The sequence below is a fragment of the Cetorhinus maximus genome, chromosome 9, assembly GCF_964194155.1.
Source record: "Cetorhinus maximus chromosome 9, sCetMax3.hap1.1, whole genome shotgun sequence".
NCBI lineage: Eukaryota > Metazoa > Chordata > Chondrichthyes > Lamniformes > Cetorhinidae > Cetorhinus > Cetorhinus maximus.
In genome coordinates this window covers 105,815,971-105,841,163 of record NC_135887.1, presented here as the reverse complement: position 1 = coordinate 105,841,163, position 25,193 = coordinate 105,815,971, and the positions used below count along the sequence as shown (strand labels likewise).

The following is a 25,193-nucleotide window of genomic DNA, read 5'->3' as shown; positions in this document are numbered from 1 at the left end:
GGATTGGTCAAATACATACCAGCTTCCTAACCAAAACAGCGAAGAAAATGCCCTTGCTTTAGAATAATGGCCTCTTAATCTCATGTGTACTGACTTGGAAACAAAGAACATCAGTCTCCGTGGACATTTTTTTCCATTGTTCATGGGATACTGGCAACGCTGACAAGGCCAGCATTTACTGCCCTAACTGCTCTTGAGAAAGTGATGATGAGCCACTTTCTTGAACCGCAGCAATGTATGATGGAAGTCTGTGTGATGTAGGTACACCCACAGTGTTGTTTCATAGCGAGTTCCAAGATTTTAACACACGGTTTTTAATGAATTTCACTTGTAAAATACATGCTACCAGCTTTTAAACCTTTGAGGTTAAGTTGCACATAGAAATAGACTGCCAAGGGTTTCATTGATGAAGAAACAGTGATACATTTCCAAGTCAGGATGGTGCGCAACTTGGAGGGGAGCATTCAGGTAGTGGTGTCCCCCTGTGCCTGCTGCCCTTGCCTTTCTTGGTTTTTTTATTCATTCATGGGATGGGGGCTTTTTATTCATTCATGGGATGGGGGCTTCGCTGGCTAGGCCAGCATTTATTGCCCAACCCTAATTGCCCCTGAGAACTGAGTAGCTTGCTCGGCCATTTCAGAGTCTGTGGATCTGGAGTCATATATAGGCCAGACCGGGTAAGGGCAGCAGATTCCCTAAAGTACATTAGTGAACCAGATGGATTTTTACAACAATCAGCAATGGTTTCAATGTTTTTTTTTACTGAATTCAAATTCCACCATCTGTGATGGCAGGATTCAAACGCTGGGTCTCTGGATTACTAGTCTGGTGACAATGCCACTACATCACCGCCTCTCCAGTCAAGCTTGTGGGTTTGGGAGGTTTGTTGATGACACTTTGGTAAATTGCTACACTGCAACTGTATGTGACAGCAGACATGTGTAACTTTATAATCCATTGTCCTCATTTATGGGAGTATTAGAGAAGGTTAATGCAGGCATCACGGGACTATGCGGAAGCTTCCTTGGAACCTTCTCCAGCTTCAACATCAAGCACCCGTACAGCCCCACCGCCCACAACACCCCCCAACCCTCCACCACCTCCAGAGCCCCTCCACCAGCTAGTCCATCCAACCTGGCAAAGTGACTCAGGGACAATCAGTACCCACTCCTCCATGTAATCACAAATTGCTGTCCTGGGGGGGCTCGGTTAGCTCAGTTGGCTGGATGGCTGGTTTGTGATGCAGAGTGATGCCAACAGCGTGGGTTCAATGAAGGCCCTGCCTTCTCAACCTCGCCCCTGTGATGAGGTGTGATGACCCTCAGGTTAAACTCACCACCAGTCGCCTCTCTCTAATGAGAGAGCAGCCTATGTCCTCTGGGATATGGTGACTTTCATTTGGGGACAGATTACACAGCACATTGTGCACCAACTTTCAGGCATTTGCAGGGTGCAAGTGACTTATACCAGTGTAACTTTACACCATGAGTTTGCATCTTCAAGAGAGGAGTGCTATAGTGTGTTGTCATTCAGATTGTTTGCTATAACAGGGTGCAGTAAACCCATTGCTAAATGTTTTATCTCAAAAGGTGGTTTTCCCCAGCAAAGAACAAGTACAATTGCAAACTGTACCCATTAGTGCAAAATACCCATGGTACCAATTTGAAATTCAAATTACGTTCTAGGAAAGTGGAATTAGTTTCTGCTCATTAAGCATACAATCACTAGATTTTCAATATCTGCTAATCTGTAATGTTAATTGGGAAAGAAGGCAAGATCTTAACTCCTTGCAGATCTGGCCCTAACCAAGATAACTAGTACTATAGTGGTAATTTTCCACTTTAGCACTGAGAGAGGAGAGGCTTGGCTGCCAGCAAGATTTATCAGATATTTGGGACATGCTGTGTGTCTTCAGATAAAAAAAATTCTTAATTTCACTCCTGGTAGGTGTTGCTTCCCATTGGGAGCGTAGATTCAGAAAATTATCCTGTGTCTACAAGTCCAGAACTCCCTAGGCATTCAGTTGGTAATTGTCATAATTCATGGAATTGGCATGCGCAGAACTGAGGCATATGAGCCAAGAAGGTCCTATTTTAATTCCCAATATGCACTGATCTTACTGATGTTATTTTAGATGAAAGTAGGAGCACTATAATTAAGCTCAGCATCTCAGGGCTATGGAGGGTCAAACTAAATAGGATTTTCACTTTGGATTGTTAACCTTTGGCACCCATTAGAAAGACTAATTCAGTGAATGCAAGGTGAGGATAGATTCAGGCTTAGCAAGGATGATCCTCTCACAGTCAAGTAGCTCATTGGCCCTCACTGTCTAAGCTCTCAGAGCAGTCATTTAAGCAAGATACTTGAAGGATACTTGTGCCCATAGATTACAGCATGAGTCAACCCTTCATGAGAGGTGAGGGCTGATAGGGTTGGGAGAGGATCAGTAAGGGGGCAAAGTCAGGAAAAACAGTACAAAGATATGGTCTAATGAATACAATATATCTATAATTCCCTAAAGGTACTTGAATATCGGTGGTCACTGTGACTAAATTAATAATACATTAGTTTTATCTGTCAGAGATTTACAACAGTACTTGTCTTATAATTTTATAGTATGAGCATTGAGTTATCCACTATCAGGTTCAGCTAAGCTATCTCACAAGTTTTCCTATACAGTAATCTGTAAAGATGTTATCCATGTCAGTATCTGTGCAGCAGCTGAGGGAAGGAACATTTAGACAGGGATTGCTAAGGAAGTGTCCTGCAGGGTGATGGGAAGGCAGGATGTGACATGGATGCCATTTCCCTGCTTCCCATTTCTTTAGTATGCCACACAAAGATACCCTCTTTGCCTTCTGGGTAAAGCCACATACTTGGCCCTTCTCAAATGAATATTGACAAATCACATAATGTTCAGGCTCAGGCAGTCACAGGCAGTGGTGCCTGCAGTAATGAATAGAATATCTTGGCCTGGATTTTGCCCAGCGTTCACCATCATTGCTCCTCTGAAACTGGTAGCAACTTCTGGAATCTGCACGTGCACAGTAAAACATGGAGATCCGGAAATTGCTGCCAGTGTTTCAATGCTTCTCCCAGAGGCTGCACTGTTGAGGTCCCCCCCAGATTGCAATCAATTAGAAATGACTGAACTGACGAGAACTTGTTTCTGCTCTATCAAGTTTCTTTGTCAGTTTTAACTATTTAAACAAAACGCTTCTATACTCTTCCTTTCTTCTCACTTTTATTATTTCTGGAACCTGAACAGGTTATCTTTATCATCATGCTGACTAGATGTCTGGTGATGCTCCTATTGAATGGAATTTTAAATTTTTCACTGCCTACAGAAAGCTGAGGCACACAGTGGCATATCATGATGCATGCGATACAACATGATGATCAGAAGCTTGTCTAGTGAAGTCAGTGTATGGTCAAATACCAAAATAACCCTATGTAAATCAATTCAAGCTCCTTCAATCCACTGAAATAAAACAGACATAGTTACTGCTCAGTCCTGACTTTAATCAGATGATGGCATGAATATTTCAAAGAAGCTGCTAATGTAAATAAAAGTGAACATTTTAACTGATAATACTACCATCTAAGGAAGGCTTAAGAAATAATCATTTTGTGTTGTCTATAGGATCACTTTAGTTCTCCCACCCACTCCCCCCCACAAAGCCGCCCCCCACACCATACCCACCATTCCAGAAGTGAAAAGTAACCCATAATTGCTCTTTATCTAATACTGGCACCCACAACTGATCTTATCATCTACAGCCTGTTTCATTTTACTTACCATTAGTTTTCAATCACTACAGCACTTTTATTTTCCTCTATTTGACAGTTGTAGATCAAAACTACTTTTTACTCCACATTGAAATCATCCTTGCATTACACTAAGCGCGATGGCGTGCGTGAAAATGACATTTTACCCCCCTGGCCGCAATGGCAGGTTTTCGCACCTTATCGTCCACTTCCTGGTGCATTCACGGGAAACACGTTGGAAAGCTGGCAGACAGGCTCGGATTTGCCTGCCATGCCATGACCTCAGGGCTTCCTTGCTCTGGTGCGTGGCCCACTTCATGTCTACAGGCCGGGACTACTCCAGGCGACAGATAGCTCCAAGAGCAAAGGCGATGGCAGCCCCCAAATTTAGTGACGCCTCTTTGGGGTGCCTGCTGGATGCAGTGGAAAGCCACCGTGATGTCCACTACCCCCGCTCTGGCCGCAGGAAGTCCACCAGAGTCACCGATCTGGACTGGGAGGCGGAGGTAGCGGTGCTCAGTACCAATGGAGAACAGAGAAGGTCAGCCACCTAGTGCAGGGAGAGGGTGAATGATGTCATTCATTCTGCCAGGGTAAGTCAACCACTGCATCACCCTCAACTCATACACTTTCAAGCCCATCACACATCCACAAGGATCGCACACCTCAAGGGGCAACACCACTAATAATCACACACACCCTCACATCTCCATCAGGCTCATATCCTCTGGAGCTCATGTCATCATAAATTCCATGCAGTGCCATGTATCTCTCTATTTGTTTTGATGCAGGAAAAGCTGGCTCACAACAGGAGGGAGAGGTCCTAGACCGGAGGTGGAGTGGTTGACATTAGGTCCCTCACTTTGAGGAGTGTGGCATCGCGCTACCTGGCGAGGATGTGGACCCGGTGATGGTGAAGTTGGTGGCGAATACCCATGTGAGGATCCTGCACCACATCATCCCTCTCTCAATGCAAATGTGAGTGCTCTCTCTCCTGCTTCTGACTCTGCTGCCATGCAGTACTTATCTCTACATTGGTTCATAGGGAGCTCTGCCAAGTGACTGACACCCTCAGCCAGCCAGTCCCACATCTCCATCCAGGTCCTCACCTCCAGCCAGGAGAACACCTCCTCCATGGAAGAACTGGAAATAAGCAGCCTGGCAGAGCCATCACTGTGCTTACCCACACCCTGCACCAGTTCAGAGGCACATACCTCAGTGGGACCTAGATGTAGAGAAGGCTTGGTTTCACAAACTGGTGGTCACCTGACGGACAGATGCCCGCAGCAGGAGGAGGCAGATTCAGCCGAGCTCCCCGGCACTCAGAGGATTGTTGAGGAAGAGGCATCTGTCAGGCCGAGTTGGATGATGAATCTCTGGGTTCGGCCTTCCAAATCATCGTCGAAGGTCAGCATAGGGCTGGAGAAAATCACGCAGATTGTTGGAAGCTGTCAACAGAGTGGCATGCAAGTTGGAGGAGTGCGTCCGCCTGCTCTCTGCTGAAGTGGTGCCCACATGTACGCATATGGAGGTCTCCATGAGAAGGATGGCAGATGCCATGAAGACCCTGGTCCAGCAGAACGCTGGGATACGTGTAGAGCTGCACTCCATCGCAGTAGCCATGGGTGAGTTCCTGCAGTGGCAACGCAAGAGAGAAATGGGGCACCTCAATGTTCCTCCAGGTGCTCCTTCCCCTCAAGGGGTCAGGCCGGGGCTCTCGGGCACCCAAAGGGAGGAGGAGCGGCAGTTGGCCACCTCTGGACCATCTACTTAGAGGCTGTCTGTTCCCTCTGCGTCCGCTTTGTCTGTGATCACCTCAACCTCATCCTCTGTCATTGCAGAGGGAGCAGATGGTCCACAGGAGGACAGCCAAAGCAAGCTGGGGGCCTCAAGGCCTCGGCTGTCCAGAGGATGCACGCCAAAGTCATCAGAGGTAACAGGGGTCAACCATTGCACAGGCTGTCTCCACCCCTACTGCGGATGTCAGGGCAGCACTGAGAAGAAGCGGTCAGCCTAGAAATTCTAATCACAAGTGGTTGCACGGGGCGAACACATTTTGTCACTTTATAATCTGAAAATATATTCACTTTCACTGAGTAATGTATAATGTTGTTTTTCAGATTCATTAACAAGCTTTGTGACTGCTCCCCCACATCCCCCACTAACAGTTCAGCTGCATGCAGCCAGGCCACGAGTGATTCTGGAGGGAGAAGTGTCCGTGGCAGGGTCTTTCAGGGCTCATGCAAGGACTCTCCCATGCACGCAAAGCCTTCATCCATCATGCTCATCGCACTGTCCTGAGCATTTTCAATGCTGGCTGCTGGGGTTCTCTTTCAGTTGTCCATCTGAGCTGACCTGCATCTCCACCTGTGCCTATCCAACATGAGGCTCCACCCACTTTTAATTTTGGAAAGATGGTGGAGGTTAAATCCCTCCATGAGCTCCCACATCATTTCCCATCCTCCAGTCACCCATGTCCTTCCCCCCCATAACCATAGACTCTCTTGGCATAACCTACGACCTCCCCACCATCACCCAAATCCTTGTCATTCCAGGATGTCCAGGTGAATGTGCACGTTCCCTACCTTCCAGAAAATCCCACCCCCATTCACATTGATCTCCCCGACCTCCTCCTTCCCACCCCCCATGTCCATGTTTAACCCCACCAACTGTACCCACCAACCACCCCTGCCACCCATTCTACTGATAGCGTTGCACCTCATCCTCCCACCCTACCAGCTCCCTCTGTCCCCTGTTACTCTAACCATCCCCTCCTACCACACCTGCCCTGACTTTGCTCCCCAGGAGGCAGTCATTGACTCCACAGACCCCTCCCTTGCATGTTCACCTGGACATCCCAACCCCCTCCAACTCACCCTTACTCCTTCCTCCCCCGCTTACACCTTCCTCCCTCCCGGTAGTCCCTCCTCCCTCCCTGACATCTTCACCCCTCTGGACTACCTCCTCCCCCTGGACACCCTCCTTCTCCCTCGGCAACCTCATCACCCCCTCCCTCCCAGGTACAACGATAGACTTTAACCCTGGCAGCATACAAATACACTTTCATACATGGGCCTGGCATTCAAATCCGCAAACGCTGATGCTCTTAGTCGTTTGCCTTTACAAGAAAATGATGAGCGTACCCCAATTCCACAGGAACTTGTTTTACTGTTAAATTTCTTAGATTCCACGCCGGTATGTGCTTAACTGGTCAGAGACTGGACAAGTCGGGACCCAGTCCTAAGTATGAGAACAAGTGCTTCATGGTTGGTCACAAGGGCCTGCATCTGACGAAATGAAGCCATACTACAACAGAAGACATGAAATAACCAGCCAAAGTGGCATCTTATTGTGGGAGCACGAGTGATAGTTCCTCCAAAGGGAAGGGAGGGACTTTTAATTGAACTACACAGCGCACATGCAGGAATATTCCAAATGAGGACCATAGCTCGCAGCTACCTATGGTGGCCTGGGATGGATGGGCAAATAGAGAGTTTAGTGAAGAATTGTGTGCAATATCAGCAACTGCAAAAGTTGCCTTCAAGAGCTCCGTTACACCCTTGGGAGTGGCCAGGAAGACCATGGGTGCAGTTACACATTAATTATGTGGGACCTTTCATGGGAACAATGTTTCTGCTCATTGTTGATGCCCATTCAAAATGGATGGGCATATATGAGGTGAAGTCACCATCTTCTGCTACAATGGAGAAGTTATGTCAAAGTTTTGTCATTAACAGACTACCAGAAGTATTCCTTTCTGATAACCGCACGGCATTTATGAGTGTTGAGTTTCAACAGTTTATCAGTCTCAATGGTATCACTCATTTAAAAACTTCACCGTACAATCCTTTCTCAAATGGACTGTCCAAAAGGGTGGTTCAAACATTCAAGGCAGGCATGAAGAGGCTAACTAGAGATTCCTTAGCAACCAAGCTAGCACACTTTCTTTTCTATTATAGGAGCACACCTCACACAACAACAGGTGTCACACCTGCTGAGTTATTGATGAAACACCGTCTCAGGATGAGGTTGAGCTTAATAATGCCAAATTTAGAGGGGAAGGTGAAAAGGAGTCAGGGAAGCCAGAAAACTAGACATGACTGGCATAATCATGAGAGGAAATTTACCATGGGAGAGATGGTATACGTGAAGAGCTTTGGAGAAGGACCAAAGTGGTTACCGGGTGAAATAAGTGAAGTGACTGGACCTCTATCTTACCACATGGAGGTGGAAGGCCGAGTCATACGGAGATACGTGGATCGTGAAAGGAAGAGAGAAACAAATCACCAAGAATTGATTCCACCAGTGTTCATGACTGGGCCAATGTTTCCTGTTGAGGATACTCAACCCAGTACAGACATGTCTGATGTTCCTGTAAGAGTTGAGGATACAGTACTGCAAGCGCCCACCGAAGCACCTGATGTTCAGGCAACTCCGGAAAAGGAGGCTCCTGACAAAGAATCTGAAGTTGTAGAGCTGAGATGCTCTACTTGCCTAAGGAAACCCCCAGAAAGACTGAATTTGTAAATTACTTACCTGTGTAAATATTTTGCTATCTTGAGAAAATTGTATCATAAACATAAAATGTATATCTGAGTAAAAGGGGAGGGATGTGGTAATTATGGTTTTATCTAATGTGTAATATACCTTTAAGAAGAATGTTTGTTAAGGAAGATCACATGATCTTTAATACCCAATAGGGGAGTAGCACGGGCTACCTCTGTAGTTAGTAATTAGAAGTTAGTCGAGTGTAGAGATGGAGTTTGAAGTGAAAACACAAGTGTAGTTGCTGCTGACTACCTTTGTAAATAAACTATAAGCTTTCCACCTAACAAGTGTCTGCTGATCAACTCTATCAACAGTACCAACTCGGCCACCTCTCACAACAAACTTGTGACGAGAATCCACAGGATCCAACAACTAGTGTGTCCAATTCTGGGTAACACACTTTAGTAAGGATGTGAAGGCTTTAGAAAGGGTGCAGAAAAGATTCACAAGGATGATTTCTGGGATGTGAGTCTTCAGTTATATGAATAGATCGGTGAAGCTGGATCATTCTCCCTAAATAAAAGGTTTAGAGAAGATCTCATAAAGGTGTTCAAAATCATGAGGGGTTTAGACAGAGTAGATAGAGAACTGTTTCCATTAGCGGAAAGGTTGAGAACCAGGGGACGAGGGTTTAAGATGATTGGCAGAAGGATCAATAGTGACATGAGGAAACACTCTTTTTATGCAGTGAGTAGTTAGGATCTGGAATGCATTATCTGAGGGTTTGAGGGGGCAGAATTGGATAAGCACATGAAAGAGAAAAAAATTGCAGGTCTGCAGGGAAAGGGGAGGTATTGGAACTAGCTGAGTTGCTCTTGCAGAGAGCAGGCTGGGACACAATGTGTTGTTTTAAATGAAGTTTACACAATGTGTGAACAATTCTGCAACATTTGTATTAGAAATAGCTACAAATTAGGCTGGTCAAAGAGGTCACTAGGAATAGTTAGCATGCTAATACAATTGCTTTGTTTCTTATTTCTATTTAGGCACTAACCCATTTAAAATGGGTTAATGCTTCTGTTAAAACAGCTGAAAAAGAAATTTAGTATGAATGCATTAAGAAACGCTTTAATATTTCAAGAGCTGTATTTCAAGGGAAAAACAATTGATTTTGTTCCTACCTCACATTTGCTTTTGGGCTTGGCTGGCTGGTGCGCAGTAAGGTCAGGTACTTGGAGACAGTCTTCCAAAGGACAGGTTCAGAAGGATAGCAATTATCAGTTTGCACAGAATGAAGTTGAGCCATTTCCTTGGCTACAAGCCTACGGAGATAAATGTAAAATACATGTAATATTAATTTATATATCATTAATATATTATTAGTGTATTATTACTGCTGCAAATTATGTTTCAATCTGCTAAATCTTTCACAATATAGAAAAAAAAATCAGAAAGTGTTATAAATACTCAGGTCTGGCAGCATCGGTGGATGGAGAAACGGAGTTAACATTTTGAGTTGAATATGACTTCTTCTGAACTTCAAAGAGTCACATTTGACTTGAAACATTAACTCTGTTTCTCTCTCTACAGAAGTTGCTCGGTCTGCTGACTATTTCCAGAACTTCCTGTTTTTATTTCAGATTTCCAGTATTTTGCTTAAAATCATTATTTATTTGGATTTTGTTAGTAATGAAAAAGCTTTAAAATACATTTTCAGGTCTATCATATGTAGCTTTACTGCAAATCAAGAGGTAATGATGAGCCAATACAAAATCTTAATAAGGTCTTAGTTAGCATATTGTGTGCAGTATTAGCTCCACAGTTTGAGATGGATTACAGAGTTTGGTAAGGACATTGAGGCTTTAGAGAGGGTACAACACAGATTTACTAGGAAACTGCCCAACATGAGAAAATACAAATACTAGGAAAAAAAATGATAAATTGTGTGGTTTTTTTTCATTAGTACAGTACAGATTATAGGATGATATGAAAGAACTGTTAAAATTATGATAAGATGTGACATAGTATATAGGAGCAGACTGGTTTTGTAGTTGAGGGATCAAGAATGAGGGCCAATAGATACAAGATTAGAAGTTAGAGATTTACAACACAGGACAAGAGAAATTTCTTTACACAAAGTATTAATTGAGAGCTGTGGAATTTACCTCCGGAATTAATGGCTGAGACAGAAACTATGGCCGTGATTTTCTGGCCCTGCCAGCAGTGGGAATTGGCACGGGTAGGACCGGAAAATTTGGAGAGCAGCCAAAAGTCCATTGACTTTGGGCAGGAATTTCCAGTCCTGCCGATGTCAGGGCCAGAAAATCCCTGTCAACATTCAAGATTAGGTTGTATAGTTCGATAAAGGATTGAAGGGATATGGGAACAGGATAGGTAAATGTGATTCAAAATATTTGGTTGTGTGGAGAATAAATGCAGATATGGATTGGTTGAACTGAATGGCCCATTTCCATTTAATAATTTCTACGTATAGCCTTGGAGTACACTTTTCTCCAAGCCTTATCAAAATCTTTTCTAATAAGAACATTATTCCTAAATCTTTTGTACCCTGTATGTCAATCACCTTTTTATATATCAGAGATTGCTAACAGAACTCCTCTGGAACATCTTATCAAACATCTTGTCTGACAGCATCTGTGGAGAGAGAAACAGAGTTAATGTTTCGAGTCCATGTGACTCTTCTTCAGAGTCATAGTCATACGGACTCGAAACGTTAACTCTGTTTTTCTCTCTCCACAGATGCTGTCAGACCTGCTAAGCTTTTCCAGCATTTTACGTTTTTATTTCAGATTTCCAGCTTCTTCAATATTTTGCTTTTATCAAACATCTTCTTCAGATATATATACACTCCATCTACTGCATTTACTTAATTTATCCAATCACTTCTAAAGAAGGCACACCCTGATTAATTCATGCATCTTTAAATGCTAACAATTTTTATTGATTCTAAGTGTTGCTTATAGCAGCTCCTAGTCTAAACTAGACTATAGTTACCTGGTTTATTCATCCACCCCACCCACGTATTGAATAGAGGTTCTACATTGTGCGCTCACTTTGTCCACACTATAATTTACATATGCAGAATAGACTAGGAAACTGTGATCAGGACTATTTCCACTCTGCTTTCCCTTAATAGCCTAAAGTACATGCCATCGTTTTACCCACCTTGAGTTCTGCTAATCTATTCAGAACTAACTCCTTTTCTGCAGTTATCATTAGCAATTACTCCATTTTCTCCTCTAGTACACCTTCTCCCCTTTCCCATCCTTAAGGCATTGGTTGAAATCAGTGGTACAATATTAATAATGAAAACATTTATCTGCATTTCCATTCTCTGCTATTTTGAAGGCACTAACATACTCATTTTTAACCAATTAGCAGACAAAGTTCATGTAAATCCATCATTAGGTTTGTCACTAATATTGAAGGGACTGATTTCATTTGAAGTAAAGCAGGTTGGGCTATGGTTACACAGACAATACTGTCTCACCAATATCTCATTCAAGTGGTCATTGCTTATTTATCATCAGGCTCATTGACAGTGGGGGAATATTGCAGTCGCACACTATCCAGGACCACCCAGCATCAACATGAGTACACTTCCCATCTGGATCACCAGCTTGTGATCAGGATTCCAAAAGCTAAGTTCAAGGGGATAATTTTAATTTAAATCACTTGGAAGAAAACTCACAAGATCGGATTGTTCACCCATTTTATAACCCAGCCCAATTTTACTTTTAATTGACTTTACTGGGCAGTACATCAAGAGGGTGTTAAACTGGCGGATGAGTTGAGCCTGTCAGTTTCTTCCTGAGCAGGTTAGGTTAAAATTAGCCATTAACTATTGTGCCTCTACAACCCCCTCAGTTTAAGCTATCTAACTAGACAAATAGCATCACTGAGCGGTGCACTTGCTGACTGAGCTCTCAGTGGAGCTAATTTGAATGGTAAGACAGACTTATGCCTCTGTTAGGCGTAGAGCATTTCTAAAAATCCAATTCTGGGAGATGCATGCAGACCTGTCAAGCGTCACGCGATAGGAGTCATGACTGGTTTGAATTGATAACATTGTTGTGATATTAGATTTAATTTGTTCAACCAAACCAGTCTTGCTGAAACTGTAACCCTAATAACCATTATAAGGGGCTAAATTTGCAAAAATAGATGACTTGAGCAAAATTGATTGAGTTGTGCCACTATCGGGATAGCAACATTGTCAAATAATGAATTGCTTAAGCAGATGGAGACCATATTTGTTGCTGGGTCAAAAGAAGGACATGTAGTTAAGCAAACCAAATTGGCTAACTGGCCCTGTCCAAAGGCAAACTAGATTAAAGCATAAATATTTCTACTGGAAAAAAGAAATCAACACAGCAGATCAAGGATAGTTATCAAATTCAGCTGAAGGCAATGAAGAATGCTAACATAACAGACAAATGACACTGGAGAAGGTGTTGGATGTGGTCTTTTTCAGCTACCTTAGGAGTCAGATAGTCTAATGTCATTGAAGAGTTCCACAAGGCAAGACAGTGTTGCAAGATATGGCAGAGGTTTTAAATGGCTACTTTGCATCAGCCTTCACTAATAACGATTATGTTGGTTACCAGTAACACAACAGAGGATCGATGCTACACTCCAACTTGTCAAAATATATGTGGATCAAGTCCTTACTGGATATAGTGATCACAAAATGGATCAGGCTGCTGGCCCTGATGACATTCACCCTAGACTGCTCAAAGAAATAGGATTTGTGCTCTGCAAGTTATTTGCTCATATATCTAATAACTCGCTGGGGTGTGGGATTGTTTCATCGACTGGACAGAGGCCCACATGACAGCAATATTTAAATAGGTCAATGGATAAGAACTGGAAATACTTATACACTTATTACTTTGACTAGTTATAGACAGGTCATTACAGAGACAGCGTGTGGCAGCAATATTTAAATAGGTCAATGGATAAGAACTGGAAATCTTTATACATTTATTACTTTGACCAGTTATAGACATGGTCATTACAGAGACAGCGTGTGATCAGCTTGAAAGAGAAAGGGTTATTAGAGAACATGGGGCTAGATTTTACACTCTCATACTGGCAGGTTCGAATGTGCGGGGGGGCATGTAAAATCCAGCTGGTGGTCTTCCTGTCACATACCTGCTCACTCCTGGCACATCTGAAACTTTATACGGCATGGGGCATGCTCCGCTCTCCCTTGGATCTATTGAAACCCTTAATACATGCCACTTAAGAGCCTCATCCCGCTGCTGCTAGTATTTTATCCTCAGTGAGGGGAGGCCCACGCCATGGATGACACCAGGCAGCTTTAGCTGGGCATTGGGGTAGGGGATCTCCTATGCAGATCTCCTGGGCTTATCGGAGGCACCCTGCCCCCACAAGGTCATCACCCTTTAAGCCTCCCCCTGCCCTCTTAAACTCAGTCACCCAGCCCGCTCAACTTCCTCCCTCAGACCCCTGAGCCAAGATTCACCTGTAGTCCCAGCAGTGGCCACCACCCCTAGCTGGTGCTGCTGGGCCTACAGGAAGCCCATGCAAGGAACTTTACGCTCACCTCCCACCTACAAATCTGCCAGCAGGGGAGCATAAAATTCAGGCCAAGATTTCCACTGCTTGTTGTGTGACAAATGCTCCCTGATTTCACTCCTGAACAGCGCAGGTCCAGTTTTAGTGTTGTGCTCCATTTTTCTGGATTTCTCCACCACACAAAACGGTTCTCTGTGACTACTCTTCAAATCCTTTTATCATTTGAAACACCTCAATTAGATCAGCCAACAGCCTTCTAAACCCATGGAAATACAAACCAAGTTGATACAAACTGTGTCCATGATTTAATTCTTTAAGCCCTGGTATCATTATGGTGAAAGGCCAATATATCTTTCCTCGGGTGCAGTGCTCAAAACTGAATGCAATACTCCAGATGGGCTCTGATCAAGGCTCTGTCCAACTGAAGTATCATTTCCCCCTTGAGATAAAGGCCAACATCCCATTTAATTATTCTTTGTGGCTGTACACTAGCCTTTAATGATTTGTGTATATGCACATTCAAATTCCTTGTAAGCCAGAAATCAATAGAAATTCTGGATACGAATGACATCAAGGGATATGGGGATAGTGGAGAAAAATGGCTTGGAGTTAGATGATCAACCATGATCTGTTTGAATGGCGGAGCAGGCCTGATGGACCGAATGGTAAAAACAAAATACTGTGGATGCTGGAAATCTGAAATAAAAACAGAAAATGTTGGAAAACTCAGTAGGTCTGGCAGCATCTGTGGAGAGATAAACAGAATTAACATTTTGAGTCCCTATGACCCTTCTTCAGAGTTAAAGAAAATTAGAAATGTGATGGATTTTATACTGTTTAAGAGGGGGTGGAGCAGGTGATGCAAAATAGAAGGGTGGGGATAGGTGGGAGCTAAGTGGGAACAGTCCTGTTATCCTGTGTCCATAACACCTTTGTCAAATTTCTCCTTAGCTCCCATAAAATTTATCCCTGGCCCTCCATTTTGCATCACCTGCTCCACCCCCTCTTAAACAGTATAAAATCCATCACATTTCTAATTCTCTTTAGCGCTGAAGAAGAGTCATACAGACTCGAAATGTTAACTCTGTTTCTCTCTCCACAGATGCTGCCAGACCTACTGGGTTTTTCCAGCATTTTCTATTTTTATTTGATGAGCCAAATGGCCTACTCCTGCTCCCATTTCCTATGTTCCGATGTTATCCGCTGTTAGAAGGCGTGTCACCTTTCTACTGCTGTTCATGGTTTGTGCTGAATTCAATGACACAGTCAGTCTCTTCACAATAGCAGTGGTTCACTACATAGCCACTGATTCTGGCCATGCCTCCAATGGATGCTTAGAAGATCTAGTGGCATAGAAATTCAGAATAATGCTTGCCTTGATTCCAGTCAACAGTGCTAATACTCCTTGTTAACCTTCACTGCAGATATTTCTGTACCAACCTGCTTTCCATGTCCTGAGTCTCATCAGGTATGACGTCTTATCAAAATGGAATGCAAAAAATTATTAAGAGTAGCAAAAGTCCCAAGCTTGATTCACAGTCTGTGTTGAGTGAGAAAACTCAGTTAGGATTGCAATCCAGGTCAAACAGTTTCCCACTCCGTGATATTAGAGAAGGAAAAATGTTGGTGAGAGCTCCTGCTCTTTATCACTATCCAGTGTTCCTTGCTGAAAATGTGTCCATGGTGAGGTCGAGTTGTGGGCTTGGCTGTGAGGACCTTCATGATAGGATAGCCCACTGGTGCTCACTGGATAGCCTCACACATAAACATTGCTGTCTATTCTCAGAACTGGAAGGAAGCTGGCACCAATAGAACTGTAGAGAAGATTCTACGCTCCCATAATTTCAGCCAGTAGCAATGCTCACAAGGAATGACTGTTGCCAAATGATGGGCACATATCCCATGACTTCCTATCCATTAATTTCAACAGAAGGAAAACCATGGCCTTTACACACGTGATTTTCCCTACTCCCTGCTGGAAGTTTGGGAGCATGGAATTAGCCCTCATATCCTGGTAAAGACTCAACACCTGTAGGGGAGGAGTGAAAAATGTGTGGGGGAAAGTGGAGGGAGGGGAAGAGAAGAGCCAGGATTTGTGCTGAAGAATCCTGTTGTTTTACTTCATACAGAACTGGCGAAAAAAAAGTCTTTTTTTTTAATCTCCCCACCTCAAAAGAAGAATACAAGAAGGAGTCTTGGATCCTAAGAGCATACACTTTATGTAGTAGCATGAGTGGATGAAGGATAACGACCATAAACACTTGTGACCTCTAGCCCGTCTTTCAAAGTAAACTTTTCAAGACCCCTTTTATAGCAATAACTTTTTTTGAACAAAATACATTAAAAGTGTTCTGTTCTGTCTCATTGCAAGAATCCAGAGTTTTACTGAATCTCTCAAAAATGTAGGAGCGCTCATAACCCCAGCCCTTTCATTTCCAGAGCCTTTAGGGTTAGTAGGGTCTAAAAAAAAACACATTAATAATAATCATTGATTTACAGGAAAAGAATATTAACCAAACATTCATTTAACCTTTTAAGAACGTCACCCAACATTATTGTACTGGAAAATAAATAGCAGTTGGTGTTTCATCTAGCATTAATACTTGTAGTAAAACATTGATTAATGAACAGAAACAAGCATGAATTTTCTTTGACATTGAAAGTTACATGTTCCCTCTCCCCGCATTCATATCAGCTGCAGTATCACTGCAAAAAGAATTATAGTCTGAACAAACAAGCACAACTATTACACTGTGAACTCTACTCAGACACAAAAAGAACACCTTAAAATTTATCAACAGGAATTTATTAACTTCCAATGACTGTGTTGCAATTTTCTGAACAGTTTGATTTGTGTGATTAGTGTTTATTAAGGTTACATACTCAGATGCAGCTGCATCATTCAGGACATCATCCTCACTCATTATGAACTTTCCTCCTACATTCTTAAGATTCAAGTATGCTTCTGACATTCTGCCTGATTTCTTCTGTGGAACATAAACACGAGCATAGACAAGTTGGGCTGAATTCCCTATCTCTGTGCTGTAAAGTTAATGTAATTTCTTACTACGCTGTAAACAATATCTATTTACTGTCTAATTCATTCTTTCCCCGGGCCTCAAAATCTCCTTACCTCCCTCAATTTGTGCTTCCTTCCACTATCAATGGACTCTTAAAACAGTAACTTATCCTAATGCAGCAATTTTTTTATATGGATGTAACAAAAAGTCACCAAGGTGCATCACTGGAGGGAGTGGGAAGACACTGAGCATGAGAATTGGAAAGAGATGTAACAAGGTGATGAGCATGGCCATGAGGGTGGCTGAATAGTCTAGTACACATGGGAAGAGAACAGGGACAATTTGTATTCAGAAGACTGTAAGGTGAAAATTGTTGGAATGAGACCATAGAAGGATTCATAGAAGTGAGGAAAAGTTAGTAAATCAACATGTTTGAAGTTGGGACCCCAATGGAGGATTTGGGCAATAGGTGAGCAGATCATGGTATGGGATGGGAGTGCATATTCGAATTCTGGAATGGAAATTGGGAGGTCAGCAAAAGGAGCTGCAGAAGCAGGGCTTGGAAGTGATGAAAACTCATACCTGACATTGTCTAATAACAAGTTTCAGATTTATCTCATCTTCACACCTACTGTAAGGAACATATATTTTTATTTTCTGTTGGACTGTGGATTGGGATTGCAATGGCTGCAGTTTGAGAGACATGTCCACTGGAACACGATGAGAGGTATATACAATGTTGCAGTCATGGAACAGAGTGCGCCATGAAAGACAAGATGGTGCCGGAAAGGAGTCCTGGACCAAGGGAACTGCCTGACAAAAGCATTTTAATTGGCTCCTTACCAGGTGACCAGGGTTTTGTGCAATGCAGCAGAAAGCTCTTGGCCTGCAAAGAGAAAACATCTAAAATCTCTTTTTCTCATATCTCTATAACCTGCTCTCTCTCTAAGGAAACCCCTGTAAAATGGAAAAGGGGAAAACCAATGTTAGAGACATTGAAAAACAAGTTCTTAACCAGTGAACTAAACATTGAAAATGCTGGAAGACCACCTCGTGTCATCAACAAGAACTGAAAGGAATTTGGAAGACATCAACCAAAGTCAATCCACCGAAGCTTGTACTCTGGACTTGTGCTATTGAACTGTTTTAATCCCACTCTTAAAATCCATGTTGTGTGTGTGAGAAGTTAGTTCATATTTCTTTCTTTTGCCTCTGGTTAATGGCAGTTTGTTCAATAAACAGTTATTTACTTATTGGGCAGAATTTTCCCCCCGTTGGGGGGAAGTTGATGGGCTGGCATGTGCGGGCGGCTTCCGATCGGTGCCCCCGATTAGAGGCGCAGCACCATTTTACATGGACGGGCCAATTATAGCCCACCCAGCGTAATGTCCACAGGGAAGCGCTATGCGCTCCCTGTGCGGGCGAGGGGGAATCCCTAAAATCGAGAGTGCGCTCTTTCACACATGCGCACGAAAGAGCGCACTCATCTCCCTGAGGCTAAGAGCTGCCTCAGGGAGATCGCCTCTACTTTCAACAATATTAAAAATAGAAAAAAGAACTTCCCTTACATGTCCCCTCATGTGACAATGTCATATGAGTTGGGACATGTTCATGATTTCCATAACAACTTTATTAAAATTTTTCAAACCCTACATGAAACCTCATCCTACCGGTGGGGGAGGTTTCATGTTTTTTCTAGTTGCTGCCGGGGCTCCTGGCCTGCCCGCCAATCTTAAGGTTGGACAGGAAGGTCCTTTAATTGCTTAATTGATCCTGTCAATGGCCTCAATTGGCCATTGACAGATCGGCGGGTGCGCAGCTGATTTTGCTGCGCCCTGCCTTCCCGAAAATTTAAATGGGGCGGGGTGACGCCGGTTAAGTCTGAAGGCTCCTTCACGCATGCTGGGAGAGTGCTAGCCACCACTTGGATGCACTTCACGGCTGTCCGAAACCACACCCATCTCCGCCCCACTCCACTTGACCGATTGGCGGCAGCTTCGGCCGCTCGACTGCATGATGTGCTCTCAGATCAGGCACAGGCATTCTCCTAACCCACACTACAAGGCCGCACTGTTGGTTTGAACCATGATGGACACTAGTCCAAACCTTAATAAAGCCATTGCAAGAGGTTGTGAGCGCCTCCACCAGTGACTGCGCCATGGCCGCCTTTCGCAAGGGGATTCTACAACTTGCCCAGTCAGCCAGTTGTTCTGCTACCCCCTAAAATGCACATTAATTTGCCGTCTGTGCCTGAGGGGTGAAAGGTTCTGGAGCATTTGGTGGCACTTTCATGCTTTTGTGTTGCCTGAGTGGGCAGAAAAGCTTCAGAGGCCGAACTCCAGGCATGTCAATGGAGCTGCAGCTGAACAGTCTCAGCTGCGGAAGAATGCTTTGACAAGCTTTTCCAAGTGCGTGACTGACTCCCTCAGCCTTCATCCTCCTCCGTCCCCCCCAACCACCCACACTGGCACGTGCTTGTGTATTTCCATTAGTTTGTGCTGCCTTTCCCACTCCCCCCTCCCGCTGGCCTCACCCACACTGGAGCCCTTGCCTTGGCTGAAAATCAGCTGGGAAATAGCAACTTTCATGTGCCCCTACCCCACTGAATGTGCGGTGTCTCTTCTTTGATGTCCTACAGACGATGTTCGTAAGCGCTGCACAGGGTTGTGTGCCCTCACCTCCGAGTTCCCCTTGAAGTTCAGCTTGCCTGGTGCATGCCTTTTAAAGGCGGTCGTAAATCACGCCTTTCTGAAGTCACGCCGATGTGGGCGGTAAATTTGATGTTGGGGATTGATTCCCACATGAGGGCACAATAATGAGATGCAAATGCATTAAAATTAAGTTCCTGCTGTTGGACGGTGGGAAATGCGGCCCGCTATTGACGAGCAGAGCAGACGATCACAAACTGATTTCATGACGCCATAAAACCAATTTTTGGCCTTCTCACCATATTGCTCGCTCACGCCCACTCTCAATGGGACTGGACGATTCTGTCTAGCGTGTGTGTGTGTGTGTGTGTGTGTGAGTGTGAGAGCGATAATGCAAGAGAGAGACGGTGTGTGTGAGAGAAAGTGTGAGAGAGAGAATCTGAGAGAGAGAGAATGTGAGAGAGAGAGAATATGTGAGAGAGAATGAGAGAGGGAGAATATGCTAGAGACAGTGTGAGAGAGAGAATGTGAGAGAGAGAGAGAGAGAATGTGAGAGACAGTGTGTGTGTGAGAGAGAGAGGGAGAGACACTGTGAGAGAGAGAGTGTGAGGGAGAGAGTGTGATGGAGAAAGTGTGAGAGAGCGTGTGAGAGAGAGGGAATGTGGTGAGAATGTGAGAGAGAATGTGTGAGAGAGAGAATATGAGAGAGAGAGAATGTGTGAGAGAGTGTGAGAGAGTGTGAGAGAGAGGAAGAGTGTGTAAGAGACAGAGTTTTTTTTATTCATTCGCAGAATGTGGAATTCACCAAGGCTTCTTAGACAGCACCTTCTAAACTCATGACCACTACCATCTAGAAGAACAAAGGCAGCAGATAGATGGGAACACCACCACTGGAAATTCCCCTCCAAGTCACTCACCATCCTGGCTCGGAAATATATCGCCATTCCCTCACTGTCACTGGGTCAAAATCCTGGAACTCCCTCTCTAACAGGGCTGTGAGTGTACCTACACCACGGGGACTGCAGCGGTTCAAGAAGGCAGCTCACCACCACCTTCTCAAGGCAACTATGGATGGGCAATAAATGCTGGCCTAGCCAGCGACGCCCACATCCCACGAATGAATAAAAGAAAATATGTCCAGCTGGAGTTCGCAGCCCTAATGTGCCACTACAGTTTTGTTGAATTTAAAGTTATTTCAATCAGGTTTTCAAAGTGCAGCACCCTGTTATTCTTTCATTCATTTTGTGTACTGAATTCCAGTGGTCCCTTTCAGTTTTTAGATCCTTCCACATTGTGTACTGTTTCCTCTCTGGAAAGACACACAATCGCCCCTACTTCCAACTGCTGGAAGGTCCAAAAGGACTCTTTGGTGTGCACTCATTCTCTCAAGTTTCTTTCCTTACCAATGAACCATCTTTGCTCCACAAGGCTGCGAACTCACCACATGGAACATCGAACACTGATTGTCTAGGTGCTGTGCCATGAGGCAGGATGAGGTGCTCTTCATTTCAGTATTGTTCCAAGAACAGATCTCTGGCACAGTCCATTCTTCTGTTTGAATGAGCATTTGTTGAAATATCTATTAACCCAAAGAACGCAGAAGTTTCAAATTATTTTTAAACAAAAATGTTGCAACATTTCTCGAAGTAAATTCTGTAAAATTCCCGTTTGCAAGTTACAACCTTTTAAAGCTAGCCGCCTGGAATTTTCACAAAGGTTCTCCTGGTATCCTGCTATAACATCAGTGAAGATTAGTATAAAATACTGCAAAACAAACAGTTTAAGTTGTTTGGCCAAGGTGTCTGCTGATTTTCTGTTGCAGTTACGGCGAGGGAACTCTACTGAAATGATGGCAAAGACCTCAGTCCGAGAACAGTGAGGGGCTTTAGCCCAATCACTTTGAAAGGAGATCTGCTGCACTCTATGTCACTCTGTGCATTGGAAGCAAATCAAATAACAACTAAAAGGCTGGGAGTCCAGCAAGCTAGAGAAGGAACAGACCACTGTACTGAGAAGCTGGTGCCGTGATAGTCTTCACTGCAGTTGCCAGGAGTAATACAGTGATTGTGATCAAAAATGATGCCATATCTAAAAATAATAAAAGTTGAACCACATTGTGCATCCAGATGTTTGTGCTGAATGAGGCAAAATGCAACAAATCAGAGAAGACCCTGCAGCGCTCTAAATCAGCTGGTTTATTTTAAAAGATCACTCACCATCCTTAAACTCATCTTTCAAAGTTGCAAATTTACAAAAATGAAATGCAAATGTATGTCAAGTTGTTCCCCTCCGTCACAACTCCTACATCTCACAGTACTGTATATGATGCTTCTGGCACTTATTGCCCCGGTTAAATCAGTTGTTTGTTGCCAGGTGAGGAGAGATCCTTCACATGTTTGCCTTCATCTAATGTGAAGAATACTGTTCCAGGTTTAGTACACAATGTCCGAGAGATACGGACAACTGATGGAGGAGTCCCCAGATACGAGAGCTCACTGATCTTAAAGAGTAAACTATTGAGTTATTGGGCACAGTGGCAATAAGTTCAATGTGCCAGTTCCAGCTGCAGATAAGCTGTACCTGCATCTCTTATAGTGCTTTAAAGAACCAAGCTGCCAAAGAACTCCAGAGCTATCTCTATCTCATTACTTTCACTGCTTGCTGCAAAACCAATCTTTCCGTATTTCTTCTTCGTCTTCCTGTGTACTAGCACAGGAAGCTGAAGAGAATGAAGGAAGGAAATAGCCATCTACTTAATAAATTTATCAATAATGACAGTGGCAATCTCACCCCCATCTACCACAGGCACCCCTTGCCCCTCAGAACCTAATTGTATCTTCTTCATTCACTGCCTTACCTGACCACACAGCAACTTAGATATTTGCATTTCAAGGTCCAGATAGTGGTGATAAGAATATTGCACTGGTGCCTCACTGAACATAAGAGCCAGATGAACAGGGAGTAGATGAGAGGTTGTCAATTGCCCAATAGAGGACGCAAGGATGCCTGCCGTTGCAGGGTCAGTTCTGCAGTTTCTTAGGAAAGCAGCAAGTGATAGGACTCCAGTCTAACCCCCTCAGAGACCAACTGATAAAATACGTCAGTTCAGCCCTTGCGCAAGGCTGGGAATTTTGAGGCAGGTAACTCACCTCCTGTCCACTATTTGGAGGGTTCAAGTCAGGAGTGTAATGGAACACTCTCCACTTGCCTGGATGAGTGCAGCTCCAACATCGCTCAAGAAGCTTGACAACATCTAGCACAAAGCAGCCCACTTGATTGGCATCCCACCACCTTCAGCATTCACTCCCTCCACCACTGACGCACAGTGGCAGCAGTGTGCACCATCTGCAACATGCATTGCAGCAAATCACCAAGGCTCCTTAGACAGTACCTTCCAAACCCGTGAACTCTATCATCTCGAAGAACTAGGGCTGCAAATGCATGGGAACACCACCACCTGCAAGTTCCCCTCCAAGCCACACACCAACCTGACTTGGTACTGTATCGCAGTTGCTTCACTGTCACTGGGTCAAAATCCTGGAACTCCCTCTCTATCAGCACCGTGGGTGTACCTATACCACATGGACTGCCGTGGCTCAAGAAGGCGGCTCGCCACTACGTTCTCGAGGACAATTAGGGATGGGTAATACATGCTGGTCTAGCCAGTGATGCCCACATCCCGTGAAAGGAAAAAAAAAAGAGATGTAGGACACAGTACATCCATCCCAGGACTCAGCTATCAAGCGAAAAGAACCAACTTGGTCCCAGGACCCTCATGTCTCAATCCAGCAGCCAATTATATTTCATAACACTGCCTCTCAATGGCACCTAGGTGTAATATTAATAAGAACATTTAGGTATACGCAGGACACATGGTAACATGAAGTAAGTTTGGTCGTTATTGTTAAACACATTTTTTTTGGTGCTTTAATTTATCTTCTGGATATCTTCTTGGATGCAGTGGTATAGATTCAGAAGCATCAGTTGCTCCTGGTCTGGGCATTCATTTAAACTCGTGTCAATTTTATTCATTTTGAAACATTATACTTAAATATAACTCAATTCCAATATGAGCCCAGTAGCCCAATGGCAACGGTACTGAGCTAGCAACCTGGAAGTCATAAATTCAAATCCCAGCACGGCAAGTTTTGAAACCAAATACAATAAATCTGGCCCATTCTGGGATGGCAGTATAAAACGTGACCATGCCGGATTGTCATAAAAATCAAATGGTTCAAGATTGTCCTCCATGTAACAAATGCTCAAAATACTGCTGAAGGGAAAGTAATAAAAGTAGAGAAGGGGGAAAAAAAACTAACCTGTGTTAAGGGATCTGATAACTTACGTTTGCCAACATTTTGTTCAGCTGTTGACAAACGCTGAGAGGTCCTCTCCTAAACACAGCTGGATTTACTTCCTTCTTGTCTTTTCCATTTACAAAGTGGCTCATTAGCTGCTTGAGAAATGTGAATGTGATCATCAGTGCAGGTGCATACCGATTGGCCAGTTGCTCACAGGAAAGACTTGGAGGCACCAATGTGAAACTGGGAGCAACCGTTAGTTTGACTGACAAGTACACTGGTTCTGACTTCACCCAAAAGCGGAGAGAAGTATTGACGGGAAGTCTCTTTTCCTTTCTGTCTTCTTTCTCTACATTTTAAACCAGAGTATAAATTGGAAAGGCATTGCCTACGATACTGTGCATTCTAGAACCACTGAAATTCCAAATCAAATGTGACTGTGTTTCAAACTTCTGCATTTTCACTTGTTTTCTTAAGTCTACGATTCAGGATTTGTGGAAAGTTGGCACACACACTTTTGTTGGCAACTGCTCCCATGCAAAACTGTAACAAGATGTGGCAATCTGCGCAGTGGTTTGATCATTTATTGCCAAACATATGTGTAAAAGAGAGAGTGCCATTTACCACGCGGATGACAATTTGCAGTTTTCAAAACACCATATTTTTGTTTATCATAAATTTTATTCCATTTTCAGTGGTAAACCAAAGGAATACAATTCAGTAGAAACTCTGGTACACTCATAAAGTGACCCAACATCCGGTCATAGTTTCCAATGAGCAGTACACTGGAAGGACTGCAGATTGAACACGCTAAAGCAAGAGTGCAAGAAATACTCTTTTTGGCACGGAGGGCAAAAAAAAATGAATGACTTCTCCTTTCTCTCCCCAGGGATTAGTTTGCCGCACAAAAAAATGCACTTTTAAACCAGGTCAGCAAAAGAATTTAAAGGTCAACCAAATTACCCCACCCGGTGACTAAAGCCTATATTTCTGTTGTACCTTTAAAAACCTCACTGTATTATAGACACTTATTATTTTAAGAAAACATTGTCATTCCCACTGCAATTTTGAAATGGAATTTCAAATGACACAAGGTATATTTTAAAATAATGCCCACAGAAGCAATAAAAATACTCTATTACACTATCTTTTTTTTTATTCTACCACAGCAGTACTATGTTATATTTATTGGAGCATGGCCACAGTATTTTCATGCCTTTGAAAAGGTAAATACAACCTGACAGTGGGGAATTCATAAGACGATGTAATAAGCTTTTGGTTACATTTGAAAAATTGGTGAATTTTTAAATCAGGTACATGATTCCAAGTGGCACATGAAATGTCAGAGCTTGCCAGGTAGTTAATGACAAGTATCAAACACTGGAATATCTAATGTGCACAAAAGC

At 43.5% G+C, this 25,193-nt stretch overlaps 1 protein-coding gene across 2 annotated transcripts in view; it reads right to left on the bottom strand.

Annotated features, from left to right (window-relative positions):
• The window catches only part of LOC144684882 (ethanolamine kinase 1), a 479,036-nt gene that overhangs the window by 349,268 nt on the left and 104,575 nt on the right, over positions 1-25,193 (bottom strand). For both annotated transcript variants that reach the window (XM_078549246.1, XM_078549247.1), the window contains one exon: positions 9,438-9,578. In XM_078549246.1, the coding sequence (XP_078405372.1) occupies positions 9,438-9,578 (141 nt within the window). The remainder of the gene's footprint in view (positions 1-9,437; positions 9,579-25,193) is intronic.